Source organism: Micromys minutus (assembly GCF_963924665.1).
Source record: "Micromys minutus genome assembly, chromosome: 10".
In the NCBI taxonomy this organism is placed as follows: Eukaryota; Metazoa; Chordata; class Mammalia; order Rodentia; family Muridae; genus Micromys; species Micromys minutus.
Genome location: NC_137979.1, coordinates 28,863,112 through 28,881,662, shown reverse-complemented (window position 1 = coordinate 28,881,662; position 18,551 = coordinate 28,863,112). Strand labels below are relative to the sequence as shown.

Sequence of the window (18,551 nt, the reverse complement as noted above, 5' to 3'; positions counted from 1 at the left end):
AAATTTGAGACCAGCCTGGGCTACACGAGACCCTGTCTCAAAGCAAACCCCTCACAAATTACAAGATTAAGTTGTTTACCAACAACAGAATTAAAATTTAAGTTAGTATACAGGCAACCCTATCAGAGTTTATACTCTTCTTTTTTTTAAGTTAAATCATTTTGAGAAGAGAGGACACCTGGACCCTGCCGTTCTCGAGGGAGAGACCACAGCAACTCTGATCTGGTGGAACCCGAGCATGCGAACAGCACCGTGAGTTCATGTGCACTAGGACATTGATGCTCTTAAGCCTGAGTGTTAGGCTGCACCGCTGAGCAGGACTCAGGACTAGCAGAGGACTTATCACCCACTCCAGTCTCTACTGAGGGCACGACCAGTGCGCTGATGCCTCCCAGTGGCTAGGGTAGGAAACAGCAACCCATGCCCAAGTGCTTATATGGTTGGTCCTTTGTCCCTACTTTCTCTCCTCACAGAATAACAATAAAAGGTGTAGGTATAAGAGAGCTTTATTTTCACCAGAGGGGGACAGGCAGTGGGGGTAGTGCAACATTCAAACCCCAGGCCAGACATGCAGCATTCACATGCAGAACAGCTACACAGGCTGGGGCAGTGGTGGGGACTGGGTCCATGGGACACCCTCGCACCCCTACCAGGACACCAGGGTATTGGGTTCTTTTGCCACCAGTGGTGCAAAGATAGAGAATATTTAGCTGCTTCCCATGGCGAGGACCCCATTATGCTGGCCAAGAAGAAAATGGCATAGAAGGAGTGAGGTTTGGCCAGTCTGCAGCACTTGATTCTCTTAGGGTTGGCACAGTCCTGCCCCCTGGGAGGGTTCCATGCACTAGCAGGAAGAAGGCCTATAAACCTTACTTGTCTCCAACAGAGCTAGATAGTGACCCCAGAAAGGCTTAGTGGGATCAGACTAAGACCCACCCACCAATCAAGGACAAGCCAATGGAAGGGATGTCCCTGAGCACAAGCAGGGCCTCCTAAGGCAGTAGTAAACTGAGGAAGCTGCTATAGACAGGAGGCCTTGCTTCTGTGCCTCTGTGGTGCAGGGGACAGGAGCAGGTAGGACAGCAGGCCTGGGCCTCGGTGTGGGAAGGGCATTACTCTAGGGCTGACAAGCCGTGGCTACTCAGGTCTCAAAGGGCAAGAGTGTGTGGGTTGTGGGCTTCCTGGAACAGCATTCAGTGCTTGGACACTCAGACCAGGAGAGAGGAGAGTGGGTGTCCTACCCAGAACCCTTGTACCCGTGTAGGGCTCTGCCAGGGCCAGGGAGGACAGACAGATACATGTAGAACTTGAAGGCACCAGGATTCTGAGGAGCAGCAGGGTCACTCCTCAAAGACAGACAGTGATTATCACAAACAACTTCAACTTCCGTTAAAATAGATGATGTGTGTGAAGTTGAGAAGAAAGGGAAGAAAAACAGATAGCCAGAGGAAGAGGCACATATGGCGGATGAGGAGACAGGCTAGATGAACGTGGCAGTTAATGTGAGGCTGTGGAAGAGGAAGAAACGGCAGACAGGAGAGAAGATAGCCAGAGATGGCCTGAACACGCAGCACTTCTGGTCCCTACAAAATAAGGCACCAGAGTCAGTAATGTTCTTGCTGTCCCCATGTTGTTAAAACAGGCGCTGGAAGGGCAGGCAGCTGCTGGAGGCCGTGAGTGTACAGGAGCCTCACACCTGTGCACCAGTAGCATTCTTGATCAGGGGTATCTGCAAGGACAAGAGATGGTGTGAGGGCTGCTCCCCTGAAGCCAACAGCCTCTCCAGTCCAGTGGGCTGTCTGGGGATTCCCACCACGTACCTTCGAGAGGTCCACACCGGTGAGGGCGTGCACAGAGGCAGGCAGTTCTGCTAGCAGCCGGTTCACTTCTGATGTCACCTTGCTGTTGTCCCCACTGAGAACCACAATCTCATCGACTTTAGACAGGGGCGCAGAGATCTTGGCAGCAATCTAGGAGATGGGTGTTTGGAGAGTTTAGAGAGAGACTCTGCTCACTTGTCCATCCCACTTTACTCCATGTCCCCCTGACACAAAGCAACCTGGGCAGCAAGGAATGGCTGCAGAGGGCTCCTGCCTACCTGCTGAGTGTGCTCAACACACCCTCTAGCTGAGTGAGGAGGTTATCCACTGGGCCCAGAGAGATCCTGGAACTTGCCATTGGTCAAACAAGGAGACCATAACTTTGAGTACAAGTTTGGGTGGGAAGGAACCTTACCTGGGGCAGGGCCTCCAGCACCAAGGCCATCTTGGCTGCATCCCCATACTTCTGGTAGGCCTCAGCTTTAAGCTTCATCCGCTCAGCCTCTGCCTTGCCCATTGCCTCAATGACTGCTGCCTCTGCCTCCCCGATTCTGCGAATCTTCTCAGCTTCTGCTTGTGCCAAGAGGACTTGCTTCACCCTGAGGGAGCCCAGGCCATGAAGATCAGTGACGGGATGCTGGGGCCTTGAGATCTTACCTGGGGCCCAGCACACCCTCCAACTCCCTGTTCTGATGGCTGTTAGGGATGTAAGACATTTGAAGGCAATGCCCTGTCCTGGCTGGCTCTTGTGGAACACAAGCCACTAGCTCCCAACTCCAAGTGGGAGGGGCCTAACCGCAAGGCTCTCTGTGTTAAGCACTATCCCAAAGAGCCCTGGACTCTTAATGCTGTGGATGGGAAGTGGAGAGAGAGCTCTATGACAGAGAGGCCTGACCAGTCTGCATCCTGGGCCCAAGCTCTCACTTTTCGCCCTCAGCGATCTGCTGGATGCGGTGTGCCTCTGCCTCCGCAGGGCGGCGCACTGTGGCGATGAGCTCCTTGTCAGTGCGGAGAATCTCCTGCGCCTCCACGGCGATCTGCTTCTTGCGCTGGACTACTTCAATCTCAATCTCTTCCTGCCGGATCTTCTGTTGCTCTTTGGCCCCTTGTAGCTCATAGGCCAACTGGGCCTCAGCTGTCTGTAGCAGGAGGATCGGAAGATTGGCATGTGAGAAGGCAGCCAGCACACCCTGTGTCCTATACCTGGAACCTCTAGCTTCTCACCTTGATGTTGACCTCCTCACTGAAGGCTGACTTTTGCAGCTCAAAGGCTCTCTTGGAGTCAGCAATCTTGGTGTCTGCCATGAACTTCACATCTAGCATCTCCTTCTTGCACTCAGCTTCCTGAGAATAGCAATGATGGGAGTGAGGAGAGTGAGGGGCCACAGGACCATCAGCTCTGAGCTCCCTGCCCTGAGGCATGTAAGGGAAATGCTGCATACCCGGATGCCTGCGTCTCGTTCTGCCTCAGCCACACCAATGTCTGCATCTCTCTGCACCACAGCAGTCTGTGTCTTGCCCAGGGAGCTCAGATAGTCTACTTTGTCATAAACATCCTAAGGAAGGAAGGGGGCATGTTTGTCCTAGGGAACAGTCAGTCATAAGCACAAAGGGTGTTCCTCCTACCAGATGCCCATCTTCCAGGTGCACACAGGGTCCAGCTTCCTTCCTACACCTTACCTTGATGGTGAAGCTGAGGATCTCAATGCCCATACGGCCGACATCAGGGGCTGCCACTTCCCGCACCAGCTTCGCAAACTGGTCTCGGTCCTGATAAATCTGCTCCACGGTCAGGGTCCCTGAGGGACAAAAGGATCATAAGCCAGTTCCCAGAGGCCTAGCCAGCTGAGAAAGAGAGGAAGCATCTGAGGGCAAACCTGGGTGCACTCAAGGGTCAAGCAGTCTGAGCTGGATCTTCTCCGGCTTCTTTTACAAGTGTTTATTAACACTGAGCTTCCTTGTGCTAAATGAATAAGTATGTCCCAAGCAGTACCAGATACCCGAGTACTGGTCTGCCATCTCTCACTTCAACATGCTCCCCCTTGAGCTCTTACTTACAAAAGTTCTTTAAACTGCATTTTTAAAGGAATTATTTATTTATTTTATGTATATGAGTACACTGTAGCTGTCTTCAGACACACCAGAAGAGGGCATCAGATCTCATTACAGATGGTTGTGAGCCACTATGTGGTTGCTGGGAATTGAACTCAGGACCTCTGGAAGAGCAGCCAGTGCTCTTAACTGCTGAGCGATCTTTACTTCTATTTTGTGTGCACTGATGTTTTGCCTGCATCAGGTAGTTTATGTCTGTGTGAGGGCGTCGGATGCCCTGAAACTCGAGTTACAGACAGCTGTGAGCTGCCATGTGGGTGTTGGGAATTGAACTCAGGTCCCCTGGAGGAGCAGCTAAGTGCTGTTAACCACTGAGCCACCTCTCCAGCTCCTGCAATTTTCATTAGTATTATTTTCTGTATGTCTCTGTGTGGGGGTGCATAAGCGCGTGTACAGGGACTGAGAAGGCAAGAGGTCAACCTGAGTGTCACCCTCAGGCACAGTCTACCTTGTGTTTTAAGACAGGTTCTTAAAAAGTCACCAAGCTGACATCAACCTCACAGAGATCCACCTGCTTCTGCCTCCTGACTGCTGGGATTGAAGGTGTGCACCACCACTCCCAGCATGTGCTGGTTCTTTTTAAATACTTGTGTTCTGGGGCTGGAAAGATGGTTCAGAGGTTAAGAGCACTGGCTACTCTTCCAGAGGTCCTGAGTTCAATTCTCAGCAACCACAAGGTGGCGCACAACCATCTGTAAAGGGATCTGATGCCCTCTTCTGGTGTGCATGAAGACAGAGCACTTATATGCATAAAATACACAAACAAATAAATCTTAAAAAATAAACAGAAAACCTAGGTTCTAAGGATGTAAACAAGCACTGTATCAACAGAACTATTTCCCCAAACCTACCTTTTCTTTCTTTCTTTTTTCTTCTAGCACTGGGGATTAAACCTTTTGCACACTAAGCTTTATCACTGAACTATACCTTCAGTCCACCCTAAATTTTGAAATTAAAAACTTAAAAAATGTTTTAGCTCAAACCTCAGTGGGACAGGCTCCCGGCCCAGCCAGTACATGTTCCTGGCCCTGGCTCATGGTCTGGGCAGGGCCTCACCGAGGATGGAGCGTAGATGCCCCTCCAGGGTCTGCAGTACGACGTTCTTAATGTCCTGTACATTCTTGCCCAGGAACTGTTCACAGGCTACAGCCAGGAGCTCCTTCTCCGTCATGATCTTTACCTGCCGAGGACACAGAGATACCTGAGCCATCAGGAGGGCAGATGGAGGCCCCGGCCCCTGAGATGCAGAGGCCGGCAATCTCATTCACCCCTCATCAGACTTGTTGGCCCTGGAGCTGCAAAGGGGCCTCTGAGCCCTGGAGGGAGAGCTGCAGCACAGGGAACTCCTACACTGAGGAGTCTGTCTTCACCGGTCCTGATCGGGACTCTCTCCCACATACCTGGGGCTCATCTTACCACCCCTCCAGCCCACCGTCCCCACACTAGCCAGGCTTTCCTCTCCCTTCCTACAGAGGGGAGACCCTCAGGCTTAGAGGCAGCAAGTATGAAAACGACACAGACAGGCGAATGGAGTTGCAGAGTAGACAGGGCAGGAGACAGGTCCTTAGGGTGTAACCGACAGTGTCTTTGCCTCTGCAGGTGTTCTGTCAACAGTCTCTTGTCAGAGGCAATAACAGGTAGAGAACCTCACAGCCTTGTGAAGGTGAGGTGGGTTAGGGTGGGACACCCCTCCCAAGCCACAGCTGAGGTAGAGGAGCTGCAGCCTCTGACTCCTAGAATGCTTAGAGGAGGCCAAACTGCCTCTGCCTCACAGAATCTCTTCCTCTGGACCACCCAGGGAACAAGGGAGGCCCGAACCCTGCAGTCTGTTGTGTCCAATGCCTGTAAAAAATGAGTGTGGGTTAGTGAGACAGGAGCCCTCAACACCGCTTCTGTCTAGAGAGGGCCACTGAGGAGAGAAAGTGTCTGTTAGTTCTGCTGGGTGGCCAGGGCCAAGTGGCCATGTTCCAATGACGATGATCCTGTTGTAGAGGTAGGTGACAGGAGTTTTGGAGAGAGACATCCCCTGGTTGGTGTCCTCTCCTCCCCCCAAACCCCAGTATGGGGACGAGGCACCTCAATGGACATGCGTGGGGCTGCTGAGTTACTATACCTGGGCGACACCCGTCACAGTTAAAGCTACCCCCTCGGCCGTCTCTACGTCCTCACAGCGGGGCTGCAACGTCATAATCTCTAGGGAAATCCTGCCAAGAAATGCAAAACAGGGGCATGGGTCTGGGGGCCCAGGGCTTGGGGTGTGAAGAGTCCAGTACCTCACTGTCCCAGCTGGGACAGACCAAAGGTCCAAGTATAGAGGAGTCCTGAGAGCTATGTTGTGTATAAAGATCATGAGGGAGGGCGGGGTAGAAGCAGGTGGCTCTAGGGGAGGCAGGAAAGTGGGTGGCATATATGTGCATATGTTTTCTGTTCATCATCCTGGCTTCAACTGTGAGTAAAACAAGCAAGAGGTTGTGGTGTTGCTCTGGGGCTGATGGGGATAGAAAAGCCTAGACTACAGCAGTGTGGGTGTATCCCAGGACAGAAAGCAGGGACTGGGACTCCAACTGTCATGGAGGGTGTGCATGGGTGTTATTTGAGTGTTGCCCGGAGATCCCTACTTACTCCCTGGATAACCCTACTCAACACCCCTAGGAGGCTATCTAGAAAGTTCTACTTATTGGGCAGGCATGCTGAGGGTATGCCCATTGCTAGGCCAATGTATAAAAATCCTTAAATTTGTCCCTTGCCAGGGAAACTGTCTGGTCTCTTTCCCTCAGTGGAGGCTAGGATTTGAAGGACACCCTTTGGCATTGGGCCTAGACAGGAGGTCACATGGGAAATGCACCAACAAACTGATTACTCATGTCTTTGTTTGCCTACACTTGAAGGGTACCTGGGCCTTGTGAGGGGATTCAGGTATAGTGACTGTATAGAAGGCAATGTGGTCGCTGAGGGAAGGTCGGTGAATGAGGAGGTTCTTCCTTACTGGTGGGCTGTAAGGAAGGGGATACTGGAGCTTTGCCTGAGAAGGCTGCAGGGCAATTAGTGTTGAGGAAAAGGAAGGGCAAGGTACTGTTCAAACCTCTCCAGCCTGGGGAGGCACTAGTCACTTTTGATAGGGGCTTCTGATATCAGAGAGCTGACACATGAAGTGAGGACGCTGGGAATCTGCAGCTTACAGAGAAAGCTCTTGGAACTGCTCAGCTAAGACTAATCTAATTAAGATCAGACTCAACAGCTATGGATGCATTATACCCATTGGTAGTCTTAAGGGGCAGAGGCAGGGAGCCTGGAGAATCTACCTGAATCTACCCTGGCACCCAGAGCAGCAGCAGCAGAGAGAGAGGGAGGGAGGCACACTCTTAGGAGGAAGAGTCCATCCAGCTTCTGCCTGCCAGGCCCCGCGGGGCAGGAAGAGAAAGTTAGACATAGAGGAGGAAGCAGGTGAGTTATTACCTGTGCAACCCCTGTTACGAATAGCGGGACCCCCTCCGACGTCTCAATATTCTCACAGCGACACAGGATGGTCATAACCTCCAGAGACAGTCTGAGGAGCAGCCAGGGCATAGGGAAAGGTAGGGACAGGAAGGGTGGGAAGGGACACAGCAAACACACACAGTGGTTACCAGATAAGCACTGATGTCTGATATCCTGGGGCACGGTGTGGTGCTCTCACTATTTCCACCCACCCAAGTCAGCTCAGTCTAAGGCTGTAAGAGAACACAGGTACCCCCTTGCTGGACTGAGGCTTTCCAGCCTCTTGTCTCTAATCCTCTCCAAGGAGGAGCTTGTTGGGGGGGGGGGGGCGACTGCTAGTGTCCAGAGCCAGGGCCAGAGGTTAGGAGGCCTATGTAGCGGGCACCCAGGTTGCAATGGTGTCATTTTTCTGGGATGTTCCTACCATAATTTGGATAATTTAGCCTTATCTCCACCCTCCTAACATGGAAAAACCTGTTTACAGAAATTAGGACAAGATGGCTACTCTGGGAATTAAGCCACAGCAAATACGTCATCACATTTGGGATATGAACACTTGAGGTTGGGATTAATATCACTGAAAAAAAAAAAAAAACCAATTTAGATCCAGGAAACCCCAAAGAAAGTTTAGGATGTCTCACTGGGAAAGGGGATCAAAGAAGGTTGGGAAAGAGAGAATACTTATGCCAGAACAGTCACAGGGTTGGACTTGGAATTCCGGAGTTGGCCATGACAAAGAAAAGAGTACTAGTAAAGAAAACAAGCTACGTTGGTGGGCCAGGCCTTTAATCCCAGCCCTCAGGAGGCAGGCAGATCTCTGAGTTCCAGGTCAGCTTGATCTACAGAGTGAGTTCAAGGACAGCCAGGGCCACACACAGAAACCCTGTCTTGGGATGGGGTGGAGGAACCAACCAACCATCAACCAAAACTAAAGCAAGCAAGAAAAGAAGGTTTCTGTAGGTGTTACTCCCCCCAGCTATGTGCATATGCACAGGGCAGTGGTTTGGGGAGGCGTAGGCCACAGATAGTGTGAATGGGTTCTGTAAACCCAAGGAGGGGCAAGCAGAGGCTGAGAGTAGTGGGGCAGAAGCAGTGGGTGGGATGGGAAGGCTGTCGAGAACTCCCACCTCACTGGTGGGACAGGCTGCGTTCACAGCTGCAGCCTGCAGCTCCAGCCATGCAAATGTTGCCTTCATTTGATCCCTTAACACTGGCACCCCTAGGCCTAAGGGTACTTTTGACATTTTTATTTTCAGTGCTGGTAATGGAACCCAGGACCTTGCACATGCTGAATAAATACTACTAAACCACTTTACCACAATCTGACCTGGCTCCGACAGGAACCCACCAGAGCTTTCTTCTGGGAAAGGAGAGAAGGGAGCAGGAGGAGGGGAAGGAGGAAGGCAAGGAGGGAGGGAGGGCTGCAGCTCAGATGCCAGAAGTGAAAGAACTACTCAGAAAAGGGGAAAAGAGCTGCTCACATAAGGGCCCCAGGAATGCTGAGGGCGCTACAGCAGAGAAAAGCTCAGGGAAGAACGGCCGACACCATAGGCGGATGAATTTCCTGGCTGTGGAAAGTTCTTCAAAGTGAGGCTGTGTTAGATGTCTGATTCTTCTTGGTTTTTAAAGATTTTTAAAATTTATTTTTATGTGTATAAGTGTCTGGCTGCATGTATGGTTGTGTATCATGGGTGTGCCTGGTTCCCGTGGAGGTTAGAAGAGGGCATCAAACTCCGGGGGCTGGAGTTAGACAGTTGTGAGCTGCAACGTGGGTGCTGAGAACTGAACTTGGGTCTTCTGCAAGAGCAACAAGTGTTCTTCACTACCAAACCTCCTTCACCCTTCCCTGCTTTTTGAGATTGTCTGTAGCATAGCCCGAGGGTCGAGAACTCTTCTGTCACCCAATGTCAGATCTAGCCTCTGGAATACGCTACTCTGCTAGGCCAGGGAAGTAAAGGTGCCAGGCTGTGGAGATGTCCCACAGGGCTAGGGGCTGGAGACAGTTGCACGTGAAGACTATTCACCTGGAGGGACCATGCTGAACTTGAGGTCAGCTTCATCCCTAGAATGAGGTGTAAAGCCCTCAGCTTTCACTCCCTACCTGTCAGGGAGGCCCAGCCTTTCTGTCCTGGAGCTCTCTGGGGTGAGAACTAGGAGTGGGAGACCTGAGATGTGGAGAAAAGGACACAGGGCGATTGCCCTAACAATGGCTACCCACACAGCACCTATTTCTGGCCAAGTCCAGCCGTCTGGGCCTGGTGTGTGGGTACTTTGGAAGCTGTTCCTGTGTCTTCTGGCAGGCTAGGTGATCCAACCAGGTGTGACAAATTGATTATGACATTGTTGGCCTTGGGACACAAGAGTTCCTCAGGATCCCTTAGGTAAGAATGCCAAAGTGAAAGGAGAAGACAGGAGAGTAGAGGGGTTCCTGGGAATCAGTGACTGTTAAAAGAGCTGTCATGCTCCATGTCCCTCAACCTGAGTATGCCCCAGACACCAAAGGCCTCAAGCACCAGCAACTTCATGCAGACATGAGGCTCTCTTTGCTAACTGGTGGGATCTGTGTGTGTGTGTGTGTGTGTGTGTGTGTGTGTGTGTGATTTCTGCTGGAGTTTCTATTGCTACTCCCTTAGGATACCAGCCCTACGTTTCACCATGAGGAAGGGGGTTACTGATAGATTAGTGGCTGGAATGCTTCTGGACTGTAGGTTTTGAGGGAGCTGGGAAGGTGGTACTTGGCCCTGTGCTGATCTCTGGAGGCAGAGAAAGCTGGATGGTGGGCACTCTGGGAGCTGAAACTTCCCTGCCTTCATTAGGTTTTAGTCTGGAGACTTTCTACACTGACTTAGGATTCCAGACTGCCTGGCCAGGCTCCAGCAAGTATGAGACATTGTACCCCAAGACCCTACTCTAACCCACTGTTACAGATCACTTCTGACTGTATGTCCATTCTGTCTCTTGCCCTTGCCAGAACTGCCTTAAGGCTTGTATAGGAGAGGATGTATGTAGGTTCTGCCTGATGTTTCCTTCCTTTGTATACTCCTTTCAAATAGTGTGTGCATTTTTTGAGACAGGGTATCAAACACCACAGGTTGGTCTCAGACTAGCTGAGGCTGGCCTTGAACTCCTGATTCTCCTGCCTTCTCTTTCCACATGCTAGGATTATAAGCATATGCCAGCAAGTGTGGTATAATAAAGACCTTTTTGAGTTAGGGTCTTTCTGTGTGTGCTAGCCAGGCCTGGAGCAATGTAGTTCAGACTGCTGTTTTGTTTACAGCAACCCTCTGCCTCAGACTTCCTGAATGCTGGGACTGTGGACATAAGTCTGGGAAGACTTCCTGAGTAACTGAGCTAGAATTCAGAAACAAAGACTCTGCCTAGGTATAACTGCAGTCTTTGGGACAGAAGTAGGATTACTTCCAATTGTAAAGGACACTCAGTCAATGAGGGTTTGGGGTGGGGGTGGGATTTGTTGTTTGTTTATTTATTTACTTATTTATCTGGTTAACCTGACACAAACCTAAACATATCTGGAAATTGAGAAAATGTTTCCATAGACCCGTCTATGTGGGAGGGTGTAGCACATTGTAGGTGTTACCACCCCTGGGCAAGTGGTCTTGGATGATATATAAAACAGGTTAAGCAAGCCATGGGAAACAAGCCTGTAAGCATCATTCCCCCATGGGTTCTGCATCAGCTCCTGCCTTTAGGTTCTTGCCTTGGGCTCCTGCCCTGACTTCCTCAGTGGTAGAGCATGACCTGAGAGTTGTAAGTGGAAAGATTGTCCTTCCTCTCTAAGCTAAGACAGGCCCAAAGGACAGACCTTCCAGATGTGTGCTCCCTGCATCCCTGAGCAACCCATTTCTGTTTCTGTTTCTCCTCATGGGGGCCTCCTCCTACCAGATGGAGGGCGGGATGGGGGATGGGAGATGCTCAACCTGGCTATGTAATGAAGGGAATGGGCCCACTGGAAATCCCTTTCTTGCCCCTAAACTCTTACCTCTGAGTGTCTGAGATACACCACCAGGCCCAAGCCCAGCCGCCAAACACATACTGCTTGTAGTCAGAACCACAACAGCCCCCTGGGAAGCAAAGGAAACCAATGTTGGTCAGTTAGTTCTTGGGGCTATCTTCCCTCCATCTCCTAATAACAACTTTGGCTCATTTTACACATTAAAAACTGTGATTAAATTACATTTAGTTGTGTGTGTGCATGAATGTGTGCCATAGCCTGTGTGTGGAAATCAGAGGAAAGTCTGTAGAGGTTAGTTCATTTCTTCTACCATGTGGTTTCTAGGGCTCTAACTCAGGTTCTCAGGCTTGATGGCAAGTACCTTTATCTACTGAACTCTCTCACTGTAGTTGGACTATCTTGGAAATATGAACTTGAAAAGTTAAGGCTGGCCTTGAACTACCAATGATCTTGCCCCCTGGAGGACAAGTTATAGATATAAAACACCATGTCTGGCTTTCTGCTTTTTATTTTGAAACTGGGGCTTATTATGCAGCCCAGGTTATCCTAAATCTTCCTGCTTCTGCCTTTGCAGAACTGAGGTTACAAGCCTGTGTACCACTATACCCAGTTGAACTCTGGCCTTTCCTTGCTCTGAGATTTGACAACAGTTACTGTTGGTTGCCAGGTGCTAAGATTGCATACACATAAATGCAAGGCAAGCTCTCCCTGTCCCGAGGGACTTAGAACCTAGTTTTTAAGACAGGCAATTTGCAGCTGGGCATGGGGCTACACACCTTTAATCACAGCACTAGGAGGCAGAGGCAGGTAGATCTCTGAGTTCCAGGCCAGCCTGGTCTACAAACTGAGTTCCAGGATAGCCAGGGCTGTCACTCTCACACACACACACACACAGTGTCTCAAATGCAAAAAAGGGGGAAAAAAAAACCCTAAAAGGACCCAGGTTTGATTGGCTCACAATCACCAATAACTCCAGTACCAGGAGAGCCAATACTCTCTTCTGGCACAAACACATACACGATATGTACACGCAGGCAAAACATCCATACATAGAAAATAGAAATTTAAAAACCAAGCTGGAGAAATGACTCAGCAGTCAAGGGCACTGACTGTTCTTCCAGAGGTCCTGAGTTCAATTCCCAGCAACCACATGGTGGCTCACAACCATCTGTAATGGGATCTGATGCCCTCTTCTGGTGTGTCTGAAAGCAGCTACAGTGTATAAATAAATAAATCTTTCAAAAAATTTCAAAAGCATCATAGGAGGTGAGAAAGTATATCCTGGAAGAATCATATGAGGAGGTTCACACACCATTGTGGGCTGGAACGCAGTGGGATGGAGGGGCAGCCCCCTGGGGTTTGGGTGGGGGTGGGAAGTCTTAGGAGTCCAGGCAACAAACAGCCTTACTGTGGTTGACATACAAATCTCAGTGGGACTGGTGCTCTATTCCCAAAGCCTAGAGCATTCAGAATCACCTTGCTTCCCTTGTGGGAACAGGCAGGGAATGAGGCCTCAAAACTAAGGCCTGTTTGTATAATCAAGAGAAAGGGGAAAGGCTTCAGAAAAAAGTGGTTCCTGAAAATTGTCTGTGGCCATGCTTAGCATGTTCTTTGTTTAGAAATGAACAATAACAAAAAAAATCAGCTGCTGAAATTCTTATGGTGAACCCCATTACACATCAAGTTCAGGCAGTGTTAGTAAAGGCTGTAAAGGGAGTTACCTTACTGTGCAAAGAAATGAGTAGAAAATTATGAATAAGAGAAGATATATGAAGTTAAAAAAAAGGGTTTTCATGAAAGCTTTAGAATGTCTGCCTCCCAAGGGTAAGTGTCTAGATCATTTTTTTTGTAACTGGGTTATACTGTCTCTGGGGACCTGTCTAACCACCACCACCATCACTAACCACCATAAAACAGAACATTAAACGGAGATTGTTTTGCTCAAGGAGGAAGATACTGAGGTAAGGAAAACAGTGGGCATTCCTTGCAGTAACCCAGGCAAGGCACATGGTTGATACAAGTGTATAACTTCTGGTGCAGGATGGTTTTGTTGTTGTTTTTAAAGACAGAGTCCCATTATGATAGCCCTGGCTGGTCTGGGACTCAGAGAGAGTGCCTACCTCTATCAACCAGGTTCTGGAATTTAAAAAGACGGTTGGTCTTTTTTGCTTCTTTTTAGTTATGGGGTTGAACCCGGAATTCTGTATGCCAGTTAAGCACTCTACATCGCCTCAGCTTCTAGAGCATTCGTACTCAAGAAAACTTTCTACCCAGGTGGAAATATATCTATGGTACACAAAATGGTAGCCACTAGCCACATGTGGTTGTTGAGCACTTTAAACATGGCTTATGTGAATCTTTTTCTTTTCAATGTCAGAAAAAGACAAAACCAGGACTTTGCACATGAGCTATATCTCTACTATCCTTGTGTATGTGTTTGTATGCTTGTAGGTGTGTACACCACTGCACCTAGTTTACGCAGTGCTGGGGTTCAAACCTAGGGCTTGTGCATGCTAGGCAAGCATTCTAAGCCCCAGCCCCAGGGTTTGTTTTGTTTTGTTTTTAGGCAGGGTTTTACTATATAGACCTGTGGTCTGTAACTTGCTATGTAGATCAGGCTGGCCTCAACTCAGAGACTTGCCTTCTGAACACCGAGATTAAAGGTGTGCACCAACATACCCACCTTTCTTTTCCTCAAGATTTATTTTTTACTTATGTGTATTGCACATGTGAGGCATACACAGACGAGAGTATCATATCCTTGAGAACTGGAGTGACAAGCAGTTGTGAGCTGCCTTATATGGGTGCTGGGAACCAAAATCTGGGGTTCCCTTTAGGAGCAAAAAGTGCTCTTAACCACAGAGCCATCTATCCATCAACCCCAGCCCACTGCCCCCCCCCCCCCCTTTTTCCTGAGATAGGATTTTACTCTTCAGCTCAGTCTGGCCTTGATCTCATAGCCAGAGCTGTTTTTCTGGAATAGAAAGATCTGTCTGTGAGGATCGACTCTGCCCTGGGAGGTGAGAGAGGCTTCTGAGGACAGGCAGTTACTTTGAAACCCAAACCATCTTGGGATCAGATGAAACTGGAAGAGGGCCAAAAAAATCACATCTCCCATATCTTTTGTTTCTGGTCAGGGTGCATGGCTACCTTTGACCAGCTCTAGGAGGCTTCTCAAATATACTGTGCGAATGGGTAGAACCTGTGGGGGACCAAACGGAACAGGTGCAAGTGTGCCCTTCACCTTTCACTCAGTCTCTGACCTTGGGAACAGTCTGTCACAATTCACGCTTGGCTGTGGCCTAGGGCAACATGCCAGGTTCCCAGAGGCAGTAACAAGAAGCTGGGGCCTGGCAGGCTGCCCCTTTTCCCAGAAGCCTCTTCCCTTGAAAGGGATCTTCCAGCTTTCTGATCAGTCTTAGCCAGAGCACCAATGTGTGTATGCAGGCATACATGGAGGCCAGAGTTTTTCTTTCTTTCTTTTTTTTTTTTGAGAATCTTACTGAACCCAAAGCTCACCATGTTAGCTAGACTGGCTGGCCATCGGGAGTTCTACATCCTCCATGTTAGCACCTGGTTTTTACATGGATCTAGGGGGCATGGAATGTACACATAGGGTCATCTCTGCAGCCTGCTGTTCTGTTTTTGTAATAGGGTCTGACTATTTAGTTCTAACTGGCCTGGAACTCATGGGGACACAATTGTCTCTGTCTCCTCACTGTTGCAATTACAGGTATGAAATACTATGCCCAGTTAATGAATTTTAATATTCTAGCTGTATCCAAGGATTCACTATAAAAATGTCTATACCCAAGAAAAAATTATAAGGCAGGATTTTATGGTGCCTAGTTTTACTTTGGAACTTTTGTTATTTTGAGACAAAGTTTCTCTATTCAACAAGCTCTGGATTTCCTGGACTCACTCTGAAGACCAGGTTGGCCTAAAACTCAGAGATCCACCTGCCTCTCTCCTCTGAGTGCTGGAACTAAAGGCCTGTGCCACCACACCTGGCTTTTTTTTTTTTTTTTTTTTTGGGTTGGCTTTAAACTTTTTAAAAAAATGTATTTTATGTGTATGGATGTTTTGCCTATATGTATGTGTATGTGTGTGTAGTGCCCACAGAGGCTGGAAGAGGACAATGGATCCCCTCTTAATTGTTGAGGCATCTCTCCAGCCTCAGGTTTGGACTTGATATGTAGCCGAGGATGGCTCTGAACTTCTAATTCGTCTAAGTCCACCTCACAGATGTTGGGAATCAAACCTAGGCCTTTGTAGTCTATGCCAATAGTCTACCAACTGTACCATATTTCTGGCATTGTACTTCTCTACTAATATGTTAAATAATGGGGGCTGGAGAGATGATCCAGTGATCAAGAGCAGTTGTTCTTCCAGAGGACCTTGGTTCAGTTCCCAGCACCCATATGGTGGTTAATAGTTCCAGAGGATCTGATGCCCTCTTCTGGTTACCTTAGGCACTGCACTCATGTGGTATACAGACATACACATAAACAAAATATATGCATGCTTTTAATACCAGCATTTGGGAGGCAGAGGCAGGTGTATCTTTGGGTTCTAGTAAGGACAGCCAGGGCTACACAGAGAGACCCTATTTCATAATACAAAACAAAAACAATTAGTGGTAGATATAATCACTGGTTTAATTTCAAAGCAGAAATAAGTACAAATAACTTTTTAAGGGACCTGCAACTACAGGGTGTTTGGGAAATATCTGCCAGCAGTCTCCTGGCTTGTGACTGACAAAAATAATTAAGAAATATTAACTTTCAGTTATGGTTAGTGAACATAAGATGTGTTCTCCCTTTCCAAATGAAAAAGTTTTCCTTTAATTTCTTTCCCCCTAAGCTGTTGACATATACCTGTAACCCTAGCACTTAAGAGGCAGGGTCTCTGTGAACTGGAGGCCAACCTGGTCTTACATATGAGACCCCGTCTCAAACAAGAAAACCTCCAAACTTTCCTTTGTTTTCTTCTGTTCCTCTTGTCTCAGCCTACTCCTTTCCTTTAAAATTAAAACAAACAAACAAAAAAAACCCCAAAACACCTTGTTTTTATGTGCACTGGTGTTTTGTTTGCATGTAGGTCTGTGTGAAGGTGCCAGATCCCCTGGAACTGGAATTACAAACAGGTGTGAGCTCCTATGTAGGTGCTGGGAATTGTACTTAGATCCTCAGGAAGAGCAGCTAGTACTGCTGAGACTTCTCTCCAGCACTCCTTTCAAAGGTTTTCTTATCTTTTTTTTTTTTCTTCTTCTTTTTTCCAAGACAGGGTTTTTCTGTGTATCCCTGGCTGTCCTGGGACTCCCTCTGCAGACCAGGCTAACCTTGAACTCAGAAATCCACCTGCCTCTATCTCCCAAGTGCTGGACAAGCACAAGTCCCCAGGTTTGACTCCCAGCACCATAAGCACACTCACACAAAACCAAGCTGGGTGTGGTGATGTATGCCTGTAATCCCATCAGTGGGGAGGCAGAGGCAGGAAGAGCACTCCAAGTTCCAAGCCTACCTTGTTTTCATAGTTCCCACCAGGGGCACCAAGTCAGATCAAAACAAACAAAAGGGTTGTTCAAAGGTTAAGAGCACCTATTGCTCTCAGAGGACCCAAATTCAGTCCTAGTGCCCAGGTCAGATGGTTCACAACCATTTCTAACTCCAGCTCCTGGGGGATTGAAAACCTGTGGGGCCTTTTCAGGTAACTATACACACCTGCGCATATCCATAGGTAGGCAGACAGGCAGGCACAGACATACAACTTAAAAAAAAAAAATTAACCTAAAAAAAAAAAACAAACAAACAAACAAAAATAAAAAACAACCAACGAACCAACCCCCCCCCCCAAAAAAAAATCAAACCTCAAATTAAAAACAAAACAAAACAAACAAACAAAAGCCCCAACCCTCCCAAAGCCATCTTTAGGTATGGTCGAGGAGGGAGACAAGACTGGGCTTTAGGCCAAAGTTGGCCTCTGTTCCCTTCTGACTCCAACCAAGACTTCTGGTCTTCAACGACATGTAGGATTTTATTTCTCTCACTTTAGCAGGGTCCGGGTTAGGGACTGTGAAGATATCTCAGTCTTTGGTTCCGAGATCCAAAACAACGCTGAAAGCTATGTCTGGGGCCCAGTGTATTTATTATATCTCCCCAAGAGTGGCATCTATAAGCCTAGGCTCGGGGCTTTTACCTCCTCTTTTGGTACCCAGCCTTATGAATTCTGCATACAGGCTGAAAATCAGTGCTGATGCTGGGAAGTGGTTATAGTTGCAAGCTTGCATGCAACAGGGTCCTTGGTGGCTTGAGCTACCTCCTAGGACACCCAAAATACACCACCTAAATAAATACCAGCTTTAAGGCTCCCAACACTACAGTCTCCTAGTCTCATCCAGCCAAATCTAGAGCTTGCTGCATTTTGCAATCTAGAGCCGCACAGGCCACAGCCGGGTTACCCAACTGTAGAGGCCGCACCCGCGTTTGCAGGGCGGGTGATGGCAGTAATTCCTGGCAAGCCCCAGCATGCTAGGAATTAACGGGCCTGCCTCACCCGGAAAAGAGGGACCCGTGCCTCAGGCCCCTCCCCGTCAAGGCACCTGCCTTCCAGAGCGAGTCCCAGCACTGGTACACACGTTAGAAGCCCCTAAACTCACCGTGGAGCAGAGGAAGGGTCGAGTGCCTGAGGCCGTGTTGTGGGAGGGAGAACTGCTCTCAGAGGCAAGCTCAGGTGCGTCCGAGGGACCCGCACCCCATGCTGGCCCTTTCCCACCCCACCCCTCGTCTTCCCCTCACCTGAGACCACCAGTGCCTCGTTGGGGCCCACCGTGTGGCAATTGCCCATGGCGCCGCTGGCAGGCAAGCAGGCCTCGGGTCCGCAGCGACCTGGAGGGCTGTGGCGGGTCCGCAGCACCGGCCGCGCCCTGCCTATCCCGCCTCCCCCAGCCCCGCCCGCTTGCGCCCCTCTGCGGCCGCGGCCCCGCCGGAAGTGTAGCGCGGAGGGCGGGGCCGGCATGTTGAAAGAGGCGGGAGCCAGTGCATCCGCAGTCAGCTCGCTTTATTCCAGGGGGGCCCGCCCCTTAGCACCTTTGGGGCACCTCAGTAGTATCACCGTGCGTCACTTCGGGCACCCGTCCTACAGCAGACTCCAGGGCTCAAAACTCCAGT

General features: G+C 49.2%; 1 protein-coding gene across 3 annotated transcripts; it reads right to left on the bottom strand.

Moving 5' to 3' along the window:
- Positions 1–488: 488 nt before the first annotated feature.
- Positions 489–18,325, bottom strand: FLOT2 (flotillin 2). 3 transcript variants are annotated; one of them, XM_080924470.1, is made up of 11 exons: positions 18,180–18,325; positions 11,410–11,491; positions 7,389–7,479; positions 4,989–5,112; positions 3,501–3,619; positions 3,263–3,376; positions 3,045–3,164; positions 2,745–2,959; positions 2,236–2,419; positions 1,821–1,970; positions 489–1,729 (listed from the first exon to the last, which is right to left on the bottom strand). In XM_080924470.1, the coding sequence occupies exons 1-11, from the start codon at positions 18,226–18,228 to the stop codon at positions 1,691–1,693; spliced, it is 1,287 nt and encodes a 428-aa protein (XP_080780596.1). In that variant the 5' UTR covers positions 18,229–18,325; the 3' UTR covers positions 489–1,690. The 3 variants fall into 3 exon arrangements, with proteins under 3 accessions (XP_080780596.1, XP_080780595.1, XP_080780597.1); XM_080924469.1 differs by lacking the exon at positions 7,389–7,479 and adding an exon at positions 6,046–6,136; XM_080924471.1 differs by lacking the exons at positions 11,410–11,491; positions 18,180–18,325 and adding an exon at positions 6,046–6,136.
- Between the last annotated feature and the right edge of the window lie 226 nt (positions 18,326–18,551).

What these genes read in the sequence shown, in the direction of transcription:
- FLOT2 (XM_080924470.1), bottom strand. Translation starts at nt 18,228, where the DNA reads ATGGGCAATTGCCACACGGTGGGCCCCAACGAGGCACTGGTGGTCTCA. An exon ending in CAGATCGCTGAGGGCGAAAA is followed by an intron (nt 2,420 to 2,744) that starts GTGAGAGCTTGG and finishes GGGCTCCCTCAG; the next exon opens with GGTGAAGCAAGTCCTCTTGG. An exon ending in TGCTGGAGGCCCTGCCCCAG is followed by an intron (nt 1,971 to 2,235) that starts GTAAGGTTCCTT and finishes CCCATCTCCTAG; the next exon opens with ATTGCTGCCAAGATCTCTGC.